Source organism: Sturnus vulgaris, chromosome 4, assembly GCF_052056855.1.
Source record: "Sturnus vulgaris isolate bStuVul1 chromosome 4, bStuVul1.hap1, whole genome shotgun sequence".
Taxonomy (NCBI): domain Eukaryota; kingdom Metazoa; phylum Chordata; class Aves; order Passeriformes; family Sturnidae; genus Sturnus; species Sturnus vulgaris.
This window is the reverse complement of record NC_142246.1, coordinates 9170214-9196887: the sequence shown is the minus strand read 5'-3', so window position 1 is coordinate 9196887 and position 26674 is coordinate 9170214. Positions and strand designations below refer to the sequence as shown.

Genomic DNA, 26674 nt, shown 5'->3' with positions numbered 1-26674 from the left:
CACAAAATTAAATTATTTTTCCCCTAATTCTCCAAATTTTCTGTAATCTGTCTAAATATATTTTTGTCAATGATTTGCCAGCTACTCAACAATAAACAGACCCCATATGTGCTACTGATGAGAAGAGGAAAGATTCTCCCATTTACAGCATTGTGGATTCCCTCTATGAATTTTAAAATAAGAGTCCTTCCTATTCCAATGCAATATTAACAAAAAATTACGTTGAAGCCAAACTAGCTGGAACTTGCTGGTGTATAAATAAGTGAAGTACAAGCTGCCTTGTCAGACACTGAGACTTCCCCTACAGTAAATCCCACGAAGCAAAGGGAACGATGCAAACGCTGTTCCGAGTGCCCTCTGCTGTCTGCCACACTGCTCAGACTCCTCTGCACCTTCTCAAGTGCTCAGTTCAAGGTTTGCCACCCAGAAATCCACTCTAAATATATATATATATATGGTTCTATGAGCCATATTGTAATGTTTGAAAAAATAATTCTACAGGACTGCAAAATGAAAATTTAAAAAATACATTTTTGTAAAAATGTTTGTGAATAATTCCTGGTTTTATTTTCCCCTTCTGCTGATCAACATCTTAAGACAACTGAATTCTCTCCACTCATAAAAACGTGCAGAAACAGCATAACTTGCACGTCCACATGGAAGGTAACTTGCACTCCAAGAGTAAACTAAAATTAAACTGCATATTAAAGAGGATATGATTAAGTGACAGATCACTGGAACACATTTAGTCACTTCTGAGTTTCCTGCTACTGATGTAGCCCCGAAAAATTAATACATTTTTGAGGAAATCTATGTAAAAGTGAGCATGAAAACTCTTGTATTTTGAGTAAATAACGTATATAATACCTTCCTATGCTTTGCAATGATTTATTTCGCTCCTGATTTTAAAATATGAAAAATTTGCTGCCATACTTTTAGCATTTAAGACAATTTTATTCTGAGACATATAGACATAAATATCATAATGACTATTTCAAATTTTGATAATACAGCTAGGATGCTTACTTGCAAAAATAAGTATTTTCTGAGCAACAAGAAGCCAAAACTGGTCTAAGTCTCTACACCTCAGAAATTTCGTATTCTATAAATACCTTTCATTTATTTTCAGTTATTTTAATAATTCACACCATCTGGATTCTGTTTTATTGGCTAAAAATCCAGCTGGAAGAAGAAAAATCCCTTTAGCTGCACAACTTTTAAAAAAGCACTGTAACAATTAAAAGGTAACATATCTGTAATAACATTTTTGCTTTATGGAAACATGCAAGTATAATAAAAATTAGATAAAGGTTTATTAAAAAAACTGTATATCTACTACACTCATTTTAAAAGCAATACAATGCTGCAAAAGAATTTTAAACCGTAACAATGGTGTATTCTTAATTTTATAACAGAGTTAATATAGAGAGTCAACTTAAATACTTATACTTACGAACTTTGTCTCTTTAAAACCTCATTGATTCCTTAGAAGCATAATTTATCATATTTCACTGCAAGATTTCTTAGCTCTGAAGATTAATTAAATCATATTCCTGTTTTCTGCTCGCTTTAGACAAACAAAACTTTATACTTACAGACACTTGACTATCAGTAAAAGTTTTCTCCATGTATAAATGGTTTAATATCTCATTGTTAAGAAACAGTCCTTCAACTTTATTTATTACGCTCTTTCTGAACACATCTTTTACTTCTTCCAGAGTCCAGTAAAAAAATGAGGCTTCTCTGCCTGCTGCCCTATCAACACCTCTCCCGTTCTGGTCCCTCCCCAGCACATTCCCCGCCCTCAGCTCTGGTTCTGTATCTCCTCATCAGAAGGAACAGGCAGCTCTCAAAATGGTGCTTAGGCAGGTCCTGTGTAACAATAAAGCTTCTGTAAAGACAACAGCGCTGCTGGGGAATCTGCTCATGTAAAATACATTCACTGAGGGCCCACAGGACGCTGTCGTAAAGGTTTGTCCAAACTTGTTTGAGCATTGAGTCAACGTCGCTTTCCCATCCAAAGTATTCCCTTTTTTAATACATTCCCCTTTGATGAGCATGTTACCTGAATGAACAGAGTCACCAATATCTACTAAAAATAATTAAAATATAATCTAAAAATACTTTAAAAAAAAAATACTGTTAAAACACGTAAGACTCACAGCAAACTTCTTGCCGTTTCTGGCATGTATGTACGTGTCTCGGTGTGATTACAATCACATGTATGCATATTGTGCAACCTAGCTCATCCTACCAAAACTCTCCGTGTTCTTGTGAGTAAGCAGAGCATTGGCATTCACAAGGATCATGTTCCAAGTGAAACATTACTCTCATAATTTTAAATACCACACCTACTCTCCAGACAGACCAGCAATATCTGTGCATTTTCAGAAAAAAAAACTCATGCACTGTCTGCCCAAAAATAATCTTTAAATATCATTCTTTAGCAGTTCCTTTGTTAAGAAGGAAGTTGCAGATGGGCTTTTTACTGTACTTTTTAAATTTTAAAGGTACTAGTGAAATGTTTTAATGATTTAATAGTGATTAAAAACTGGTAGTAAGTAAATAAAAAGCATCTAGTAAAAGTTTTAGCTGACTCCTTTTTCTTTCTCAAGTTTCACTGGACAGATAAATGCATGAGGATAGTGAAAATTAGGTGGTACAAACTCCCACCCAAAATCCCAGCAGCTTAAGCATGAGAGAGAATCAGAAACAATTTGCAGATGCTATCAATTTGTGCTGTATGTATTCTGTAATTATGCTCTAGAAATGCCTATCCAGTTCATTCAATAAAGCCTTATTCCCTAATATCAACCAGCTCTCATCATACAGCAAAAATCCCTCCTTAGTTATTATTTTGTCATGTGACAAGAAGACATTCCAGGTAACAGGAAGAGCAGCGAGGGAGGGCAGGGATGGAGAGGAACCAAACCAGTCAGGCAGTTCCTCATTGCCATTCCTCATTCCAGGAGCTGCCTGGACAATCTCAGCAGCAGCAGTTCTGGGCAGGGCAATGGCCAGAGCCATGTCCCACAGCACAGACAGGGAATGAGTGCTCCCCATGCCAGGGCAGGCACCCAGCTCCAGCAGATGCTGCAGCCAGCCAGCCCTTCCCAAAGAACCACGGGAAAAGGTGGCACTGCTCCCTGTGCCAAGAGGACACCCACATTCCCACAGCCAGGGAAAAGCACTGTCCACCCTCACATCCCTGCACACGGCCAGTTCAGAGCATGGTTTATCAAACCTACTATTATGTTTCCAGTAGTGGCCACACATGGAAGTCTATCAGTGAGCAGCACAGGGCAACACATCAGACATTTCCCTGATGACGCTCTCCCAGACTCCAGGTATTTTTAGTTTAAGAGATTTCCTGAACCTGGTATGGCTTCTCTTCTTAATAATCCCCAGTGGCTCTCCTTTCCAAATACTTGTCCACTTTCCCTCCAGGACATGCAAATTTCTTGCATCCACAGCACTCAGTGATGAGGCATCCCACAGACCAACTCACCTCCCACATGAACAATCGTGTTCTCCTGTTTGTTTTGCTCCCAGCTCCAGCTATCTTTAATTAATGGTGTCGACTTCTTGTCCCGAAGGAGAGAGTGAGCAATCAATCCCAACTACTTTTCCTATGCCACCCATGATTTTCCACTCTTTCTTACACCTTTCTAAATCTTTTCTTCTTCTAATAGATCAGAACATTTTAAAATGAAAAGACCAGGTATGGAAAAACAAATCACAGTTGTAAGCAATGGAATCATTTATTCCTTCCGTAATAATCCGTAATACAGGATTTTGCTTCATTGCTGCTGTACTGAGCTGTTGTTTACATGCAACTCTCCCCATAACTCAAAGACTTCACTTATGAGAGGAAACAGTCTGCTGAGAAACATATATATCATTTCTTATATGAAGCTAGAGCTATTTTGCCTCATTTGTATTACTTTACATTTATCTGCATGTATTACTGTACATTTTCATCTGCCATTTTGTTGCCCAGTCATTCAGTCTTATAAAAGCAGCCTGGTCTCATCTTCACAGACTGCTCTCATCCTTATTACCTGGAGTAAATTTACCTCACTGCTCACCTTCTTGGGAAGAGCCTTAAAAGACGCCCTGGGATCAACAAATGTAATACAAGAAACTGCAGCAAGGATCAGCCTTAAGCAGCAAATAGTTCTGCATTTCAGAATCAGTGCAGTAAATAGCAGCATTATTCTGCCTTAATATCATCTGCCTCAGACCTAGAAGAGGGAATAGCTTCAGTTCAAAGAGAATAAGCCCAATTTCTGAAGAATGCTAGGTTAGGGAGAAAGACACTTCTGAGAGGTTGCCAACCTAATAGGAGCTCCTTTTGTGTGAGCATTGACAGTTCTGTCACTGCACAAGGAAACCAGAACCAAAATAACAGAGCCAATGCCAAAGCCCAGTATCTTACACTGCTGAAATAAGAAATACAGCCCCTCTGTAACTTCAGGTGGTTACTTGAACTTGCTCACCCTGTCTGATCCTTGTAGTTTCACAAAGTGCAGAAGTATTTACAGCCTGTGAATTCACCTGTGTCAATTTAATCACACGTCTTAAGAATGGCAGTACTGGGTACTACAAGATTAATTTATACAGAATACAAATTTATCTATAGTTCCTGAAAGCACATATTGTGTCTCTGGTTCTGGTGGCAGAAATGGGCTCGTGTTGGAGAGCCAAGCCTGGAGGCAATAAGGCTCAGACAGCACTTGAGTGGCAGGGTCAGACAAGGTCAGACAATCTACTGATTGCCTCCTCAAGAAGAAATTTCTCTATACAGTGCCAAGTGCCTTTACACATATGGGGACCTAATTCCCTAAGGAACCCATCCTAGGCAACACTGCTGGTTTCTTCTCAAGCACCACAGCATGGGGTGAGCACTGCCTGTATGCACCTCACAAAAAAAAAAAGCAGAGATGAGATCCAGCTCTCAGCACATTCTCTGACTACTTTGCTTTTTACATGCAAATTTACAAGGCAAATTTCTCCAGAATCTGAAGAAAATAACCCAAAAGCAGGAAAAAACCGTAAACAGTAACATTACTGAAGGATGGTCATTTTACCAATTGCAATAACAGAAAATAAATCCCACTATTCTAAGTGTCTGAGAAAAGAAAGCACACTTTAACTCTGTTTAAAAAAAAAATCCTTTTTTTTTTTAAATCCAGTTTTTAAAAAAAATCCAGTTTAATTCTGGATTGTAGGTAGAAATAAGTACCTTAAATTCACAACAAAGAGGTTGCACCCAACTGAACTGATCTGTTGACCAACCCAACTTTGTCAGATCTTTACATAACAGTGTGAGGAGCACAAGAACTTTCCATGAAAAGGTCTATAAATGTAAACTTAAGAGCAGATAGTGAAAATCTTTTTTAAATTATGGTATAGGATAAAATACCAGCAAAAGCCTAACAGTAATGCTGGAGCACAGTCTGTGAAGAAAAAGAAAATGCATACTACTAGCACAATGTTTCCTTCTTCAAAGAGAGAAAATAAACTACCTGATAAGATCCCACATGCCAAAGTAAAAGCCTGAGGCTGATCCTCTAGAGCAGGCTGGTGTGTCTGAAATTCTTAACAGAGCAGTCTAGAGAAGCAAATGTGAAACCAAATGATGCTGCACAGCATCACTGCCCAGACAGTGCAGTGCCCTGCCTGCCCCCACGTCCTGGCAGTGCCTCACTTACCAGCACAGGTAAGTGCCAGGTGTGTGGCCACTGTGCAGCCCAGCAGGTGAGCAACTCCAGCCAGGACTGCAGCAGCCCAGGGTGTGAACAAAGCAGAAGAATGCCTGGCACAAACCACTGGATGTTTTCAAAGTCTTACTGAACAGCTCCATGACCACATCAGTAATTCAAGGTAAAAACATCAATGTGTCATGTCATGACTGACTCACACTATTTACAGCTGGACGTCGTGGTTCAGCAAGAGGGTTTGAGCCGGTATAGCCAGGGAGTCTGAAATCACTAAGCACACCTCTCACTGCTCCAGAAGCGACCCCTGGTGCCAAGGGAAAAGAGAAACAAGAAGCTCATCCATGGGCACAGATCCTTGAAGTTTCCAACACTGTGGAGCACTCAGACTTCAGAATATCTGTATATAGACTGGATTAAGCCTTTAGGAACAAATTATCACCATGCTAAAAATACAGTGCTGCCATTTACATACAAAAATGGAGATTTTCTCATGCATGCACTGCTATTTCACAATTAGCCTTTCCTCCCATTTTTATGAAAGCTGACATCAAAATTGCCAATTTGTTGGTTATATCTTAGATAAAAATTTGGACAAAATACTGCCAAAGATGTAGTACTTAAAGGGGGTACACAATAGAATATATTTATTTTAACTAATTGGTGAAATCTAAGACAATATACATTCTTTTCCAATTTTGAATTCACTGTTATAAGCTGAGAATGAAGAGGCTCCTTGATTTAAATCATGTACTTATACTTGCCATAGTAGTGGCATTGTGGCCATGGTGATGATCTAAGAACATCAATAAAACAACCTCTGCAGGGAGAGATAATACTTTTTATTAGATCATATAAGAGGGTGGGAAAAGTTTGGGGCATGTTTAGATCTTCTTGTCTGATTGTCCTAGTGTACTAGTTGGTGTAATATAAGCTATTATCTCCCTGTGTAAGCTTTGTTTGATTATTGAAATCAGTCAAACAAAAACAGGTAGCCACTTAAAAACTCCTTATTAAATAAATGAGCATTTAGGGGGAGTTTTGCCACCCACAGATGCCAAAGCTAATATCCAGCAGAGACATGTCATCCTTTAGTATAAAAAACCTCATACCAAAGAGATGTGCTGTATGCTTTCAAAGAGCAGATTAAATGCAAAACGTTGATTCAGTAGAATTAACAAAACAGAAAAAGAAAAATCAAGCATTATTATCTATAATAACACCTAATAATACTACATTATTAATGGTTATAATTAAGACGGAACATTCTAACAAAAGTCCTCACACCGATTTTTAAAAAGAATACATACACATTCCAACTTTGAAAACATTACTGAACTCTAGAAATTTGATTCAACAAATGTTATTTTTAATATGCAATATAGCTTTAAGGTTTCCAAAACAGGATGAGAACAAGAAGAAAAGCCGTAACAGACATCTTTTCTTGTCCTGATATTTAGTTAAAAGAATTAAATCATCTTTAATTTTTAAAATATCTCTGCATTAAATTATTATTTAACTATGCTTAAAGAATTTGACACTTGTTTCCCTAAGAGATTATGTCACTCATTATACTACTCTGCCCTATTTTTAACCACAAAGAGATACAAAAAGTACAAGTACCAAAATGATTTTCAGGAAAAAACAGCTTTGAATGTTCTTCTTGGTGAGGAGGAACCTAAATTTTTTGACTTCAAGAAAATACTGCAAGGTTCCCCATTTTAACAGACTTCAAGAAAAATTAAAAGATGAGTGGAATGGACTACATTGAAAATGTTACCAAAACTGGTGATGAATAGAAGAATTACAATTACTGTGTTTAAGGTAAATTTTTACATGGGTAGTGTTCTACTGTCTGCAGTCTCACAGAGACTTTAATGTGTTTATAAATTTATAAACATCTTTTCCAGAACAGAATTGTGCAAGAGGATGAGAGTAGTGGCATTTACCTACAGGGAAGAAAGACAGGATCATGCCCTCTCATTAAGCCAAATATTAAATAATCATAAGGTCCTTTTAGCTTAAGTTACACCTTGAAAATATGAACAAGAAAATATGCTAAAAAGTAAAATTGGACCAAATCACAGAATGTCAACATAGTTGTTAATGGACACTATTTCATAACAACAAATTATTCACATAGGAAAACTTATTGCTAGATAAAAGATAAATCTTTTCTTAACAAAACCATATTTCTTGTAATTTAATAAAGAAAATTTTCCAAATACATTTCTTGTGAAAACAACATAACTAGGAAACATGCTAGATATGCTCATTTTCTGAATTCAGTTCTAATTTAAAGAATAATTAATCATAATCAGCCCTGCTGTGAACAAGCATGCTTTCCACAGTTCAGAAATAAAACTGTGCATTTTCTGTTTTGTGAGACATTTCCCCTACCACAATTATAGCAAACTGCACCATTAATTTTCCACTCTCATCCCATTTTGATCCCTGCATTTTTAAAATAATCTTTTATACGGTTTCTATTACTAAAAACAGCACCTAGACATTAATCCTACAAACTTGTCTGGTTTTTGTTATGTATAATACAGCTTCTGCAGATAAGAGGAAAATACTTAAGGAGGGGCAACTATACTATTAATGCTCATCTTACAAGAATTCTGTCTGTGCACATATAGACAGATGTAATCTAACAAGTTAAAAGACAAAGTGACATTTTCTCGTGAAATCATGCTTTTATTTATTAAATCACATGAATATGATGTATTCTTGGACAGATATTTTAATAAATAAATAAAATATTTCAAAGAAATCACGCCACCTTATGGCAGCAGTCAGCAACACTGACAGCTGGTGTTTCACACTGCTCATACTTCAACAAAAAATCCAAATACAACCTTTTTAGACCTGTAAGCAATGAGCAGTATTCAGCAAACACCCATAAATGCAACTCCATGGAACTTACTCACAGTGCTCAATTTAGAAGATTAATTTGGATGCCAGCAGGAATCAAACCCACAAGCTCAGAGAAGCATATTAACTTCCAAATTTCATGTTTGGATTATTACCTTACTCCTTCTGCTAAGATAACTGAAAAGAACACAAAAGCAAGCAAGTAGCCTATACAATACGTTCATGGTCATTATTCCAAAGGTGGAGTCTCTAAGAATTTCCTGCTATTGTTATTTCCTCTTCCACCAACCCTAAATAGACGCCTGAAATAAACTAAACATGTACTAACAACATTGTGTTCTACTACACAGTGTAAGAGCGCTTGGGACAAGTGCTGAAGCAGCAGTGTTGAAGTCTGAACAAAAATTAAAACACCCCAACACTATTTTATTTTGACATACAAAGCTTTTGGAATTCTCTTCTGGATTGCTGTTTCTCCTGGTGGCTGGGATATCTAAGATACAATTCTCTTACAGCATACAGAGCAAAAAAGAGATTTCAAAGTGAAAAGAAGTATTTGGACAGAGAACAGTCCACACCCACATAGCTACATGTAGTAAGGGCACTCATCCAAGTGCAGATTTGAATACAGACCATCCCTTTGTCCAGTTCATATTGTGACCTGGAATGAAACTTTCCCCTTCCAAAGTAACTGCAGCAGCAATGAGAATGTTGGGACACAGATCAGCTCTTGATCCCTGCTGTTGGTGCTACTCTGTTCACATACACTAACAAATGCCAACTAGGACATAATGAGAGGAGAAAAGGACTTTTTAGGCCAGTAACTATAATATCTTTCCGAAATTAATGGAAAGTCACAAGTGTCTATTTAAATGAATATTTACGCAATGTGAAACAGCTCCAACAACAGAAATTAAATTTTATTTTTCATGTTTAAAACACACAAAACACGAGATATGCAAAAAATCTGCATGAAATTTCAGTTTGGAAGACTCTGGAAAGAACCATGCTTTTCCTGTTGCATGTGAATTACTAGCACTAGACTCTTTGGTATTCTGAGAGAAATCGCTCTTACTGCAACCAGAAACTCTGTCAAAACTGGATATATATAACAGCAAACTTTTTCAGTTTAGAAGAATCACCATTTTCTGATTAAGAAAGATGTAGCTAGATGGTTCCCAAACCCCTTTATCCAGAACTTCTTGCTGTGTTTAAGTTATGCAATTATTATATTAAAGTTATGAGTTGTAAAAGAAATTAAGTATTTTCCATAACTAGAAAAAAAGAAGCAATACATTTAGAAGCTTCAGAGAACATAAAAATAGACCACTACAAAATAGCAGAAAAATAGAAAAACATCTGAGAAATAAGTAATTACAGTTCCTACCTGCATTCCCTAAGCATGCCATAAGCTCCTCCATATATTCTGCTCCCAAAAATCCACTGCACTGATTCGTCCTACATTTTCCCACAGCAGAAAACTCAGTGTCTCCTTCTTTCCTCCTCCCATCTCAAATGCTTTTTAAACACCTCCTTCCTATTTAGAGGGCTCAGTGTGCCACATTCCCTCCCGTGCTCAAGAGTGGTGTAATATATATTCCATGACTCTTGTGCCAAGAGCTCTGCACAGATTTTTGTTTCTCCCCAGTCACCAGCCTTCCTCCAAATGAGCATGGTAAAGGGCTAAGGGAAGAACCTCTCCATTCACCTTCACATCACTGCAGGTCAGGTTTTCCTGAGGAGCCACACTAGGAGCAAAGATATAACGAATTCCTACAGGTGGTTCCTACAGCAGATCAGGAGGATGGCTTTTCATTCCTTGTTTTCTCCAGAGCTAATACGGCTTTGAGAGCCAGACATCAGCTGATGTTACACCAGATGTAAAATAATGCAATATTACACTTAAAAGCACCCAAAATCACTAAGTTGATCAGGAATTCCCTTTTCTCAACTGCTGTCGAAATTCATCAGCTGAACAAAAGCCAGAATATGATAAACATTTGATTTTTATATAGACCATAATATATTATTTTCTGAGACATTATAAACATTTTGATCAGCAAAAGTATATTGTTTGGATTTACACAGAACCAACTGTGGTAGGGAAAATAAAGTCGGAATTCCCCACTGCTGGCACCAATGTGACCTATGAAAGGAATATTGAAAAACACAATTTGATACCTGAAATCTGTATTCCCCTCACAAAAATGTCATATGATAGTAAGTAACTTTATCACACTAATACATTACTGACTTTCCTTCAGCAATTATCTACTGTAAGTTCTCTAAGGCTCACTTCTCAATCTTAAGTGAAAGTTAATTACCTCAAGGTCATCCAGAGAGCGAGTAATACTAAATCGCTTTGATCTCCCAAAGGATCTTCGAGCAGAAGAACGTGGAGGAGGAGCCTGATTTAATCCCATTGAATGTCCAAATTTTGCACCCTAAACAAAACAGAAAATATATATTAATTTACTTCTTTAATTTTAGTACATTGCTGATTGTAGTGAGATCTGAATTTTAAGAAAATGTAACAGGACCATAATTTCAAAACAAGTTGGTCATTTGCCATGCCCCTGTAAAATCACATAGTAAAACTCATTAAAGTTGACTTTTCCAGTATTAAGTCAAATATCTTAAATATTCAGCATTAATTTACTGTGCTAATATGAATCATCAATTAGGTTGCTAAAATGTACATGATACATGCCAGTAATAAAAGCAAGACGATCCTGGCCCTTTCCTGTCTTAACTGGAATCTTTTTAACTACAAAATATTTGCGTTTTCTATAGGAAATTACCATCCCAGAAATCATCTCACGCAGCTTCTCTTGGAACATTTCTCCACATTTTAAAAATCTTACTTTCACTACTGTTTTTTTTAAAGCCTTGCTGCTGCAAAGTCCAACTTTTTAAATCACACAGTACAAAATTGCAGGAACTTTTGTTCTGAGAACAGCAACTCCCTCACTTGGATGTTCCATTACTAGAATTGGTGCTGCAGTAATTAAATCTAATGGTTTTCTCTTGTCCCCATAATCATACTCTTTCTCCCTAAAAAGTCACCAGATGTCAGTTAAGCTACTCAGCATGTACATATCAAGTTTATTCCAAATGGCAAAGTGTAAGCTTCAACCTAAAATTAGGCTCGCAGTCGGTGGCTGGTGCTAAGCAGATGTACATAAACTCACTGCATTACAAAACCTTGTGATTATGTGCCTGAAATTTTGGATTCCTTTCAATGTAACATTCAATATGGGGAAAATTCCTCCCTATCTACTGATGCTTTTTTGCTTTAGAAAATAAAAGACTTTAAATCAGAGCAAATTCCCCTCTGTTTCATGTCAGCATCTTTCTTCATTATAGCAAGCTTAAAAACATATTTATTAGTACTTTTACAATTGCTGATTTGGCAGATTTGTAATGTTTATTAAATTTTCTATTTATGTTCATTTCTTCCTTTGGGCAAGTTTCTGTGCTCTGATTTCTGAAATATTTTAGTCTCCCTTTGATCACTCATTGGAAAATCTATACAGGTCACGTTAATCAAAAGAACAACCACAAATTTTGCATCCTCATACCAACAACCATTCATACACAGCAGGGAAGAGCAGCCAGAGTATTGTACAGCCTGGAGATGTCTGCCTGTTTGCTAATTCCCATGGCGAGAACACTGTTCTACAGCAACTGGGCTCTGCCATCACCAGGGCTCTCACTGGATTCTGTTCACAAGCTCAAAGAATTGTCCAGACAAAAAACGTCAAGGAATCTGGATCCAAAGTGTGCAGCAGGGTTCATCCCCCCAACAGGCTTGAGAGTTCAACTTCATTCAGTATTAAAAGTGATCCATTTTTCTATTAGATCTCTTACCCTCTCAATTTTCAATTTACTAAGGGTTTGGTTTAGGGTTGGTTTTTGGTTGTTTTTTTTAATTGGCTGAAACTTCAGCAGGTTCTGCCAAAGCAACCTGAAAATCTAGTGACAGGATATTAGCTTCCAAGGTTTTAAGAGAGCATTTAAGAGTGCAGTATAAACAAGCTAAGATGGCTTTTGCTAAGTGATTACATAAATGAGAGGAAAATTGCACTCCGTAAATGTTGACAAGCAACATCCAGTGGAATGAGGACAGTTCCTGTCTTTTTGAGCAACTTTTAAAATCACCTGTTCATCCAAGCAGGTACTGCTGAGGTGGTTCATCCCTTAGAGCCTTTCCTGTGTGAATGGAAAGCTTACACCTGATGCAGTAATCTGTGCCACCCAGTGAACTTCACCTCAACCCCTGACTAAATTCAGCAGTGTCCATTAGTGTTTCTGCACAGCTGATCAAAACATTAACAAGGCTCCTCCTGTATGGATGTTTCTGTTAGAACAACATGAATATACATGTACATCTACTTGATTTCACCACTAGTCAAGTATGACCACACTAGTTCTGTGATTTTTAATTTTTTTTTCATTTTTAATCCTAGAATTAGTGATAAAACTCTCAGACTACAGACAACTCAGCAAATTAATGGCATCATTAGTGTGAGTACAATTTGTACTTTGAAACTAATGAAACAGTTACACAGTATGGATGCTTAATGGTCTTTGATGTGCTTCTTAAAAGTAGATGTATGCCTGAGAGAACTTCATCTTTCATTGAAAATAAAAGGGCAAAAGAAAAAAAAAAGGAAAAAACTATCAGTAGCAGACATATCTATTCAGAATAACAAATACATTTTCATTTTTCATTCTATTTCATCCCAAAAAAAGAATATAAATTGTCCAGTATTTATTTAAATAGTAGACACTGCCATATATGATTCTGGGAGATTAAGACAAGCACCTAGAGAACATGCACTCAAAAAATTTTTGAAACAGTAGCAATACAAATTGAAGGAAGAGGAACCAACTGCCTAAAGACAAATCTGATTAGATTCCACTGAGAAGCATATTCTAGATAAGAGTAATTATCACCAGATGCCCCATTTTGGAAATAAATGCTGCTTACCTATTTGTGGTCAGAAGCATACAAAGAGAGAGGGAGAGTAGACAAAAACCACTTGTAAATTGTGTGGTATTAGAAAAGAGAAAGTAAATTAGCATCCAATCAAAGTTTTTATTTGTGGTTTTTGACACTGTTATGCAAAGCTGACTATTGAGCCCTGGGTGGAACAGTAAAGATAAGAACAGGTTAAGAAAAAAGAGGGTCTAGGAATAAAACAATGCTTAAGCAATGATTACAAAATATAAAAATGCACTGAGCTAACCATTTCCCCAACCCATCTGGATAATTGCAATTAAGAAAATATTTTCAACTGAAAAAATCTCTTCCTTGCTCTGGTAAATTAAATTAATCATCTAGGAAATTAAGGAGGCCATTACTAAAAAACCCAAAAAGACTGCAATTCACAAATATTTAATTTCCTGGGAAGTCTCCCTTTTCATCTTTTCTTGACTTTATTCCAGACATTCAGACTATGAAAGCAGTCCTCCTTCTCCAGATCAATTTTAAAAATGGCTGTGCATACACACATGCACACAAATAAGGAAAAAATCACGTATCTTAAGCAAACAGCAGCATTTTGGCAAATGTTTTCCATGGAACTCTGAAGAGCTGGAAATAAAAGCATCTATGACTCGAACAGAAAACAGCCATTGAAACCAGAATGTACTAATCAGCATGGCTAAAGAAATCCACAGTATTTGAGCAGAGAGATTGTTAATGCAATGACTGATATTAATGTCATTTGTGCAGTCTGTTAGACATAAAGAAATCACCATACTTCTAAAAGCCTTTATTAGGCTATTAAATAGATATTAAAACCCACTAAATTATCCACAAACATTTCGGGCCAAAAATATGCATGACCATAAAAATGGCCAGGTTGGAGAAACCTGGTGCAGTGGAAGGTGTCTCTGCCCATAGCAGAGGGCTTGGAAGGAGATGATCTGAAGGTCCCTTCCAACCCAACCACTCTATAAAAAATATCCTGTTTCATTCTCTGTTAGCTACTGAGCTAAAACACTGAAATTTTGCTGCCTGAACATTAGGCTGTAGTTGTTGTTGTTGTTGTTTGGGGCTTTTTTTTCAGTACAGACTGCCTATAAGCCCTAGAACTGTTTATTATCCTATCTTAAAGATTCTCTTCCAAAAACAGTGTTGCTAAATCTATGAAACTCTAAAAATATCTAAATAGGCAAGAAAATCTAAGAAATTCTATCAGAGAACAGAATTAGAAACTGAAGTCCACCTGACATTTTACTAAGTGCCTTCACCTCAGAAATTTTAGGAATCCAGAAGCCAACCAAAAAGCACAGAAATTTGTGAAAACAAGTTGATCAGTAAAAAGCATGTGCTACAGCAACACATCCTCTCCTATTTGCCATGCAGATACTTGCCACTCTGCTACTACTATCTATCATGGCAAAAGCATAAAAGAACATATCTCTAAAAGCCTTTATCCTGTTATGATTTGGCAGATGGAGAGGAAAAACAACAAGGGATTAAAGGAATTAAAGTACTGACACTCTAAAAAAATCCATTCCTTTTCCTACTCTTATAAAAAAGTAAAAATTAGAATGAATTGAAACACCAGTTAATGTATAATAGTAAGAGAAAAAGGATAATTCATGGAGTCAATGTCCTTTATCTTTTTTTAATAAATTACTAGATCACCCTTTTTTTCAGGCTAACAGGAAATGGCATGTGCAAATATGACAAGGAGAGCACTGAAAACAGGTCATCACGGGAGGACTGACATAGCAGCATTTTGTGAACGTGTCCAAGTGAGAACAGTTTCTGTCTGAGAACAAGAACGATGTACAAGTACAAATGAGAAAGTGGAAAATGTTGTACCCCATGTATTAGCAAGGCAGAGGGAGTGAAGAAGGATGTGACTCATGTTAGACTGCAAACAGATGGACAGAAAGAACAAAAAGGTTCCAACATAAGATGATTTGCACCACTCTAATTATTTAAAGATAGAACGAAAAAGGATGAGCTCTTAAAAATATTTTTAACTGATAAACAAGTTAGGCCGCAGTTCCATATAAGATTTTCGACAGCTGTGGCAGCTTAAAGGTTTTGTATGTACCTCTGACCACTCCTGCAAGCCCACAAATTGCAGCAGGCTGTGCCCTCATCTCCACTAACAGTAAACTAGAGTTTACCCAATGAAATAATCCTGTTTCTAAGGCACATCCACAGGAGTCATGCCAGCACAACTCATGATATTCATTGCCAGCTCCAGCCCGAGCACGACAGGAATTCTTTTAGGCTGGAACTGCCAAAGAAACACAAGGTGAAACTCTGCCAGCCAGTGTGTGACTGTAACCTGGAGCCCGAGTGCACAGAAGAAAGTTGATGAAACCTGATCAATTATTCAGAACACAACGAAACCAAACACCTTCAGAATACCTCTTCAATTAGCTTAAAGGAATTCCCAGCTATGGCACAAGCTGTGCTCTGCTCCTTTATAATGCACTTATCGAGTATTACAGCTTTGTAACAAATTATCACATGCAACAACCTGAAATTTCCATTTCGTGCTAAACAGTCTTTGTGCCTCTCTACAGTTATTGTCTGGATATTACTAATAACTTTCCTCTCCTCTGGTACCAGTTCTAAAGCTGAAGGTACAGGAAGGGGTTAGCAAGGAAGGAACAGGCAGGTATTGGAGCAAAAGAGATTAAGGAAGGGGAAACTTTTGTTAAGAGTTCAGGCATCCCTGACAATGAGTACAGTGAGCTGGCAGCAGGAATCCAGAAAGGGGAGAAAAGGAGAAAGAAAAACTGTGAGGCTTTAGGCCAGCTTCCAGCAAATTTACAACTTTTCATGGAAAACACATTATAGTTTGTGATCTTGAGAGGAAACTAAAGGGACTAAATCTGATGGGACAGAGATTTTGCTTGCTCTGTGGAAGAGCAGCAAGAAGGAAAGGTAAAATATAAGAAGGGAAGAATATAATCAAAAATGTCTAAAAACACTAAGCCTGATCATCTACATTTATAGAACTATGCTTTCAAAATTGTTTCACAATAAAAGTTGTGAGATTTCACAAGATTTGAGTGAAATACTTTTAAAAGGTTAAATGTTTGATTTAAAAAAAAAAAGGCGTAAGAAAGTAATTAAATGTCATGAACAAAGTTCTAGAAGCTCTAAGACAAAAATATTAGTACCAGCGAGCAGAGATTTTCATAGAAAATGCTTTTCCTCCTGTTCAGGTGAAACTATTCAACACTATCCTATGTGCTGGCCTTTGAAGGGAATACAAAAGGACCACGTAGGTGCTAGAATGGTCACATAGAACAGCTCGCCTCAATTTAAGGAACTCAGCAGAATTTGGTACATTCTATGTGTCACAGAACTTAATCATACTGGCTATAAAATCACCAAATTTTAATTTGTCCTATTTCCAGCTATTGAAGCTTTTAAAAACTCCCACTGTTTTTAGGTTTGATTCTGTGACTCTGTATGGTGAAGTACATAATAGTTTGGAAGCCAGATACACTGACCATATAATTTGAAACTTACTTCTGTGGCTATTTGAAATTTGGCCAATTTCATCCTGGCTGTTGAGTCCCTCAGCAGAACAGTCACTCTGGACTGGCAATTCATCTTTAAAAAAAATGCAGATTTAAGACTTCAGAAAGAAAGCTTCTGATTCAGACTTTTCTGAAAAGGGATGGGAAACAAGGATGCCACAGTAATGCCAATAAAGCACACAAAATCTAAAGAAACAGTGGAAGGATCACAGAAAAAAAAACAGCTGATGCAAATATTATTCTATCATCAGTATCAGTCTCAAATCCTGCTCTGGACTGCGTGGCTTTGTCTTCCTCTCTTGCCCACTCCCACTGTCCTGACTGCCCATCCCTCTGGAGCAGTGCAGGGCACAGCAGGTCCTGACCCCTCTGCCCCTCATCCCACCTGCCAGCATCACATCCACTGCCACCCAAAACTGGCACTGAACCTCACAGCTCTTGTAAAAGGAGGGTCTGTGGGGCCTGAGAGCAGCACAGATGGAAATATGGGATATGCTGGGATATGAGGACTTCTCATAGTCTGAAAGACATAAAGGAATATGGGGGGAGCAGAGCTGGCTGTGGTCCTGTCCCCTGGCCTGTCACAGGGATCTGGGCTGGCAGAGGGGGCTCCTGCTGCAATGGACAAAAGAAGAATGAAGGGACAACCTTCAGGCTGCCCTGCACTTGTGTCATCACCACGGAGGGACAGCTCCTCACAAAACCCAATTAAATGACAGAGGATTAATTTAAAAAGGTCTATCATCATTCAAACTTTACTGTCAGCTTTTCTGCAGGCTCTAATTACACTGCAATTCCTGTAATTTTTTTTTGGTGTTGTTGTTGGGTTTTTTTTATGTTGGGAGTACATCAGCATGACAAAGAATTCCAACGCTATACTCACCAGTGCTGATCAACAGATTTGATGACTTTTAAGAATATTTCTTTACTGATCAGATGATAATGGCACATTTCACTCCCTTCTAACCATTACAGTGGCATTCTAAATGCCAGCTTGGCCCATGATACAATGAAGAATGTTGCAAAATTTCATGTAAAATCTATATGGACTCCAGGAAGATACAGAAAAGAGACTGTCCCGGCAAGAACATCCAAGTAAATGAAATTTAATGCTTGTCTCCTGTACTAAGGATATTAGGCATAAAATACTGACCCATCTACACTTCAGTACTATCCTAATCACTTTTCAAAAAAAAAAAAGAATCACAAATGTTGATGTTCTTTATGCACATGAAAAAAGTAAGATCATTTTCTTAGTATAACTAGACAAAACTATCTTCTATTAACTTGGAAGCCTGGTAGCTGGAAATTGCAGAGCAACAGAAAGACCTTACTACACTATGGGAAAACGTGAAGAAAAATACAAAAAAGGACATAACTATTTTCAAATCATCTTGAACACTAGGTAGGCATTAGCTGGGAACATTAATTTAGTGTAGCCAAATAATCAGTAACAATCAAAACTCTCACCAGGAATCATCATAAAAGAAAAAAAAAAAAAAAAAAAAAAAAGAAAAAAGAAAGAAACCTTATGAATCTATTGTCTGTCCACACATTTTTAAAATTGCTTATAACTCTGGTAACCCATCTCAAAAATAATATGACAGCAACCAATTATATTACAATTATGAAAAAACTTTTGGACAGGATAAGACCAAGCTGACTTCTGATTGGAAAGTAAATGATTGGTGATTGAGGTTTAAAACAAAAATAATATCACTAAAGTAGAGAGAAAGATTGTTAGTATTTCTCAGGACAAATATTAGCAGGCATGAAATGAAACTATACAGAAAATACAATGAGACGGTGTTTTCTTTCCACACTATTAAACTGCAGAATATATAAGTCAAGTGATATCAGGAATGCCAGAAGTACAAGTTCACATACGTTTTAGAAATTCTATATTTATTTTTGTTAATTAAAGATCTTTATTCCATACGGCCCTATTTCTTGTCCAGTGATAAACTGGTATTTTACAACTCCTTTTCTCTTCTAAATCTTAACTTCAAGGAATTCAGATCTTTCTTAGTACAGACAATAACTTTATCATCTCCCATCTCAAAGCTTTTATGTTTAAAACATAAATATTAAGCCATTTTTTAATTATTTCAATTCATTCTGTGCTAAACATTTTTCCAAGCCATTTTCTTTCTGGTACACAAATTTGAAATGAGGTCATTTCACAAAAGTCAGTATCCACCTACAGACATTTACTGTCCAGATCTTATCTAATTTCTTTTTCAAAGAAACACAGCCAGCATTATTTGGGCTTTTCATACACTTTGAAGATCCTAAAATCATTTAAAAAATAATTTTAGAAGATTACAGTCCATATGAAAAGGCTGCACAGTACAAGCAAAAATCAGAGGACCTATTTCCTATAGATGCCTCTTTGCAAACTAATTCACATTAACACATTCTCAGATCTAGCTTGGTGTTTTGGATTTTTCTTGAGTTCTCTTTAAGGTATATATAGGTAGATCTCAAATCAGATCAAAGCCTATAAATTCGAAAGTTAACATTAGATTGTACTGCATAAGAATAGCAATCCAGCTGCCATTAATTCTGCTTCAAAAACAGCTGTGGTGGAACAATTTAAGCGAGTGAGCAAACAGAATTCTAAAGGAAAGGGAAAAAAAACATGTAATTATACAACAAAAAAAATAAATATGGGAACCACAAAGCTGTGCCAACATTGTCTCTGCATCTAAAATATCTGCTTTGCAGTTAGTTCACCATCCAGTTACCAACCGTAAAAAACTGCAATTCTTGGATCTGAAGCAAATTACAGGGGGAAAAAAGAAAAAAAAAAAAAAAGAACATTTAACTTGGACAGCATATCTTTTTCAGTAACACTTGCTTTGGAAACAAAGACAATTCTGAAGTAGTAACATTAAACTTCTGATCAAAACACAGGAACAATAATAGTTGCCCACGAAGTAGATTAGCAAGGGAAGATGCCTTAGTGAACCCGTAGTACTGCTTACCTATATTCTGTCTTCTATATTTTTACAATATTTTCAGGAGCTTAAATTATGAAGGTTACCATGCAGTTGATATATTTTATTGTTTAAAAAATACATCTTTGCAATACTATTGTCAAGTGAGTCTCATAAAATAAGATTTTCTATTTTGTCTTCCTCTAAGATCTACAAAGAGGAGCCAACTACAAATTCACACTTTTCATCAGCACAAACAATAATGTGATCAAGACAGAAGTATAATAAGTGTGAAATAGTAAAGGATTTCTAAAAGCCAATATCAAAAATTTTAAAAAGCTTTTAAATTACGTTTCAATAGGTTTGTCATATAATATATGGAATAAACCTAGGACCCAAGTGCTAGATATCAGGCTCAGGTTGTAAAACCTCTTTTGATCTTCAATGTTATACTCACTGCCACACTATTAAAGCAGACTTTCTTTTTCTAAAAAGAGAATGGTGAGAGGTCAATGCCTAAGGATTCTGTCCTTATGGAGAGAGAATTCAAAGACTAAACTGACTGTTGTGAAGCTTTCCAGTGGAAAAGGGAGTATTTTCCCAGTAAAACTTAATTTAAAACAGTAATGGGTGGACATGTTTTTGGCCAGGCACTAGCCTGAAAACAGAGAGTGAGGGTTGAACAAAATCAAATGTATTTATATTAATTTAGTCTAGAGGGAAAGGAATGCTTCCCTGTTCAGCAATTTCTTAAGTCCCTTGCCAATTCTAACGTCCCCTGATGTTTTCATATTGCTTATGGTGCTTTTCATTTGCGTCACCCAAAAATCACGCACAAGAGCAAGAAGGTGAGTGACTGGAACTTAGTGAGATGCTGAAGAAGGTGGAAAGAGCAATGCAACAGCAAAGGCAGGACAGTGCACCTGGGATTACAAACAAAAAAGCAGGAATTATTCCATTCCCACTGAAACCACAACCAGGCTCCTCACGTTGGTCTCACAGACCTCATGAGAACACACATCCCTACCCAGCATCAATCTCTGAGCAATTTAGGAGCTTCTTGTCACCAGAAATCTTCCTTAGCTGTTCTCAGATTGAAAGGCACCTTGCCTTCCCAGTAAATTTCAGTGACATCATCAGGCCTCTCCCTTTGCTTGTTTTCATCTAAGACCTACAGAAGACATGGATACTACCAAAAAATTCTCATTAGATGCTTCAATGGAAATCTGTTCATGTGACACTTTTATGAAACACTAGAAACATGAAGTTCAATACAGGAACAAAATGAGAGGTGTGTGTGGCCAGAGATATCTTCTAGTATGTCTCAGTCAAAAGAGGTGGACTAGAACCAAAATCTCCCTGATTTAGTTCTCCTCTTGCCATGTACAGAAACCTTTTTAAAACGTTTTAGAAGAAATAAAATATACAGCAATTGTGAAAGTATGTGTTCAGTAATTTGGGGATAATTCACAATTACATTTTAAAGAAAACAAGAAACCTCATGCTATCCACTAACAATAAAATTAGGCATTTTTAACTATTTTCTACAATTCACGCTTATATTGAATTTTAAAATGCCTAATAGCAGCATAAAGAAAATTAATATTTTAAAAGTGGGTTTGCCAATTATCACAAAATTAATCACAATTCTAGTCGGTGAGCTGAAAACATCATCACTAAAGGGAAAACAAAGCTCAAAAAATGTGTTTACTTGCTTGTAACCTGAGGTCTGAAACGCCATATATATTCCTACTCACAAGAAGCACATCCCAGGCTCAGTTCTGAAAATGCAATTTTAAATAGATATGTTCAGTAACACTTTCTCACATCTGCTCTTGCGTGCTGTACAACTCACAAATATTTTGTAAGTGCAGCTATAAAATCTGGAAGTAGTTTATGCCCATCTTACCCCCCACTAGCATTGTACAGTACAGCATATTTTTCGGAATTACATGCTGTGATCATCACTGTTTATCTGCACAGCAGCTCTGCTAGAGCAGAATTGCATCCAGCAACTCGTGTAATGAAAATTCCAAGGAAGGCAGTGTTTAATGTGGAAGTACAGAGTCCATCACAAGAACCTCTAGCTTTGGTAACCTTTTCTCCCTCTAGTGGCTTCTACATTCCCACTCATAGGCTATTTTACCTTCAGTAGTGATGTTAGAGACAATTAAAAGCAATTTAAGTACTGTTCTCTCAAATGAAGACTTAGACTCAGCCACCAGGTTGTAAAAACACAAATGTAATCCTATGTGGCCAATTTATTCAGTGACTGGAATGAGTCTGAGCAAGCTGTGTAAAAATGTCCTTACCACTTAAAACGGTCACAAGAAGCTGAGAACATGTAATTTTCTAGAACACAGGACCTAACCCACCTGAATAATAGTTTGGAATGGGCAGTTTTACCTTGTCCTTCACACAAAGTAGTAAGTCTGAATTTCTCTCTTATGACAATGAACTAGGGCTCTAAGATGCAAGATGCACTGCAGCACCTGAAGTAGAGGTATGATCACCAGTAATGACATCCCCTGATTATTTTCATGAAAGATTTAAGATGAGAACATTGTACAACTTCATCTCTATGAATTACTCCAAATAATCTTTATGAGCTTCTCACATCAGTTTCAACAGCCTTCAATAATACTGAAAAAATAAATTAAAATGCAAAAGAGGGTCTGTAGCCTTAATGAAGAGATTAAATGCTAAAGCCATGTAGGAACATTTTAAATGTGTCTTGTAAACAAATTTGTCATTAATCAAAGAATAGAATGCCTATGATCAGATAGACTTAAAAGGGAGGATTGAGATACTTTGTGTTGGTTTATGCTGATCTGAATGATACAGTAGGTGAGATATTATTACTCTTTACATATATATAGATCTTTCATCTCAAAGTGTAAAATTTTCTACACGATTTTAATTAGTATCATTTTAACTTCCATTAAGTGTTTCTGAAAAATATCTAATCCATATTACTATCATGGACAACACTGCAGACACAAGCTTATTACAGAGATCCCAAAGGAATTTCAGCAGCATCCAGAGCAGCACTTGGGACCAACATCCACCCTGCACCTGCACCAGGTGCTGCCTTCTCCTTGCTCCATCAGCAAAGAGATCATGAAGCACACAGACTTCACAGCAGCAGACAGAACTGAGAGTCTTAAGTGTTTTGGTGGGCAATGTTTGCAAATTTAGTGTTTCTGTTTGCCTTTTGAAAGTGTGAATCACTTTGTATTTAAGAACATTTGAAATTTAATTTTATTGTGAGTCTGGAAAACATTGCTGCCTGTAGCAGTGTTCACTTTAGCAATACACTAGTGTATAACTATTATACATACTAGTTTATTTCTTTTTATTTTCAGCACAAAAAGCATACAATAGAACCTACACAAAAGTTGTTTGCTTTACAGTGCAAGAAAATAAATAAAAATTAATTTCTCTTTCCATACCAAACCCAAAATGTTCTGAAATTCTGCAATCTAATCCCCAAAAAGGTTTTGTTTCTAACAGTATGAAATAACTAATGAACCTCTACTATTCTCCACTTGATCAACAGTTGTATATTTTTAATCAGGTGAGAAAAAAACCACATTTTTTCAAAACAGATTTGGATAGCATGATGGACATCTGAAACAATCATATAAGTAATACACAAAACTTCCACATACAGTGTTTTGTATGCTTTTTTTGTGCTGAAGAAAAAACCAAAAACAAACTAGTATATATAATAGTTATACACTGGTGTATTGTTAAGGTGAACACCAATATAAGCATGGAATGACAAAGCTTCTCAAAGACTAATTTGGAGTATAAGATTCAGCTTTTCCCTGGAGTCGGCAATCATTTCAGATACAAAAAAACTGCTACTGATCCTTTCAGTATCAGAACAATAGCCTCCACTTTACTTGAATTCCAGTTACCAACAACAGACTCCCCTGAGATTAGTTCCCTCAACAGCAAAATGTGTGTGTCACAAAGGCTATGTAATATCATGCTGAATACTCTTCCCACACCTTTTTTTGTTTTTTCAGTCTCCTTGTTTTGTCTAATAGTAGACAAAACAAGAAAAAACAGTAATTTGGAATAAAATTTGAATTGCAGGCTTGCTGGCAGAATGTTAGATTTGTGACCTACGACTCCTAGTTTTTTATATCAGTTTTTAATGCTACTTGCATTGAGAGTTTTGCTGGAGTGAAGTTTGTAATATAACAGTCTTTTTCAGTTAAAAGTGTATAATCCAGGTTTTTGACTAATGATTAGACTGTCTCTATAAAAATAGATGCCACTAAAACAACATTTGCAAGCCTTCTACAAAAAGGATCCAGACTAAAGATGCAGGCTGTTTCCATTCTTTTGCAGCCAAAGGTCAGAAGAAACTGAAGTTGCTAAAATGTCATGCCTCCTTTTCATTTCAGTGCCACTGAGACATTTGGAAACAATGAAGAGAGAAGAAGAAAAGTGAGAAAGCCCTAACAGACAACACTTCCAGCAGAAGTACAATTCCAGAGCTGCTCTTGATTAAAGAGAAATACGCAACGCCTCTGCAGATGAGAAATGTATTATTTTCTTCATCTGCAATTTTATAAATTATATAATACACGTTTAAATTTTTATATGCAAGCATTATTGAGTAAAAGTACCATTGGCAGATGGGTTTGGGTGTGGGGTTTTCTTATATGGTTAAGGACCAACACCAGCATAATCTTACCTTTTTATCTTCTTTAGATTTCCTGATACTGTGCGGAGGGCCAAATTTGTTCTGAATGCAGAACATTTTCTTGGACCATTCACTTTTGTGGGATTTGAGCTGTGGCTGACCAAAGCTGCCATCCACTCTGTATCTGTCAGCTGGAATCTTACTCATTGGAGGGGGAAGGGTGCCACAGTTCACACTCGACCAGCCATCTGTGGAGTCCGTGTAGGACTCCTGGTCACTGGCATTCCCATGCTGCCACTCCTGTAAAACATGCACAGGCAGCCACCTCTGATTGCCCGTGCCTGCAGCGTTCTTCTTGGATGGGGGCACTGAATTTCGGGAGGAAACCAAAGGAACTTCAATGCGAGCAGAAGGGCTCAAGTGTTTGCTAACATTTTGGGACTTATCATTCTGAATTACTTCTAAAGGCATGTTTCCCTCTTGCTCATGACAGAAGCCATTCCAATGGGAAGCAGGCTGATTTTGTCCCCTTCCTACTGGATTTTCCCAAATGCTGCTAGGAATGTGTTTACTTGGATTGGTCCCTAAATCAACCACCAGAACTCTATTATTCTTTTCTTCTTGGTTGAAATTTCCAATTCCACTGTCACTGTTACTGCTTGTACTATTGTTCTGATGAGCATCTGCATCACCATCAAGGAAAGCCCTCGCACGCATTCCCTCGATCAGTTCCCCCATATCCCTATACAGGACAGAAATAAACTGCAGCACAGGTAGAGATGATGTTGGAAACTCCAGACAGCCATTTGTATCTGGATCTGCTGTACATTCCAGTCCAAAACGTCTTGCTATACCCTGGTGAATTTTATGATGAAATAATTCAGGATCCACCATAAAAACATGGCAAGATGTCCTCAGGACCCCTTCATCTTCCTGAGCCAAGCTTGCATCATCATTTGTCTGCATTGTAACTAGTCCAAAGAATCTTCTATCATCCGGGCAAACAGCACTGAATGCCAGTTTCTCTGCAGGATATTCTGCCACAACACCTGATTTGTCACTGCAGAGCTGAATACAGTCATGCATTATCTTCATCATCACCAGGGAATGGATTTTTTGCTCTGCCCGCAGACGTCTCATACACCCACGAATGGCCTGCAAACTCTCAGTTTCCAGATTTGCAGTTGTTGAAGGCAGTTCAATGGAGCCTAAATAACCTACAATCATGGCAACATTCAAAATGCTTGCATCTAATCCAAAGTCTTCTGCACCTTCCAGTCCAATTCTAAAAACTGAATCATCATTCAGAACTTTGGCTATTTCTTCCTTTGACAGTAGGTTTGGATTGCTTACATTTTCATTGCCAGTTTCAAATTTCGTAGCAGCAGAAACTGAAAATGATCTTTGTTTTGGTGCAGAATTATCTGAGTTACCAGCACAAAGAGCAGGATTCTCAAAGATCATGTTGAAAATGCCACCAGACTGCATTTCTTCAACAACTTTCTCTGCTCTGTTTATACCCAGTGCTTTAGAGTCAGGTTTGGGTTTCAGCCACCCTTTCCCATCATAAAAACCAACTTCTTCATCACTTGAACATGAATCCATGTGACTGATCCCTTCAGCAATGACCATGTGCAGGACTCCAGAACATTTCCCTATAAGTTTCACTACATCTTCATGAGAAGCTTTTTTCACATTGATTTCATTAACTGCAAATATCTGATCTCCTGCTTTAAGCCCAACATAATCTGCAGGGCTTCCTTTCATCACACAACTGAGCACACAAGGAGCTTGTCCAGAAAGGGTAAACCCATAACCTGCTCTTCCTCGGGCAACTTCCACGCTCCTGATCCGCGGAGGAGCGTGCATGTTGAGTCGACGTTTGACTGTTTCTCCTGGTCTGTACATTTTGGAATTTTTTTCCTTAAATAGGAAAACTTTTATTTAGT

At 37.1% G+C, this 26674-nt stretch overlaps 1 protein-coding gene across 5 annotated transcripts in view; it reads right to left on the bottom strand.

Moving 5' to 3' along the window:
• RGS12 (regulator of G protein signaling 12) overlaps window positions 1-26674 on the bottom strand; it is a 78177-nt gene extending 51503 nt beyond the window's left edge. For 2 of the 5 annotated variants that reach the window (XM_014895284.2, XM_014895281.2), the window contains exons 1-2: window positions 24777-26648; window positions 10922-11041 (exon numbers count right to left, since the gene is read on the bottom strand). In XM_014895284.2, coding sequence (XP_014750770.2) covers window positions 10922-11041; window positions 24777-26633 — 1977 coding nt within the window. In that variant the 5' untranslated portion in view covers window positions 26634-26648. Of the gene's footprint in view, window positions 1-10921; window positions 11042-24776 lie in introns of all 5 variants that reach the window. The other 3 variants (XM_088163064.1, XM_088163066.1, XM_088163065.1) reach the window with 3 other exon arrangements.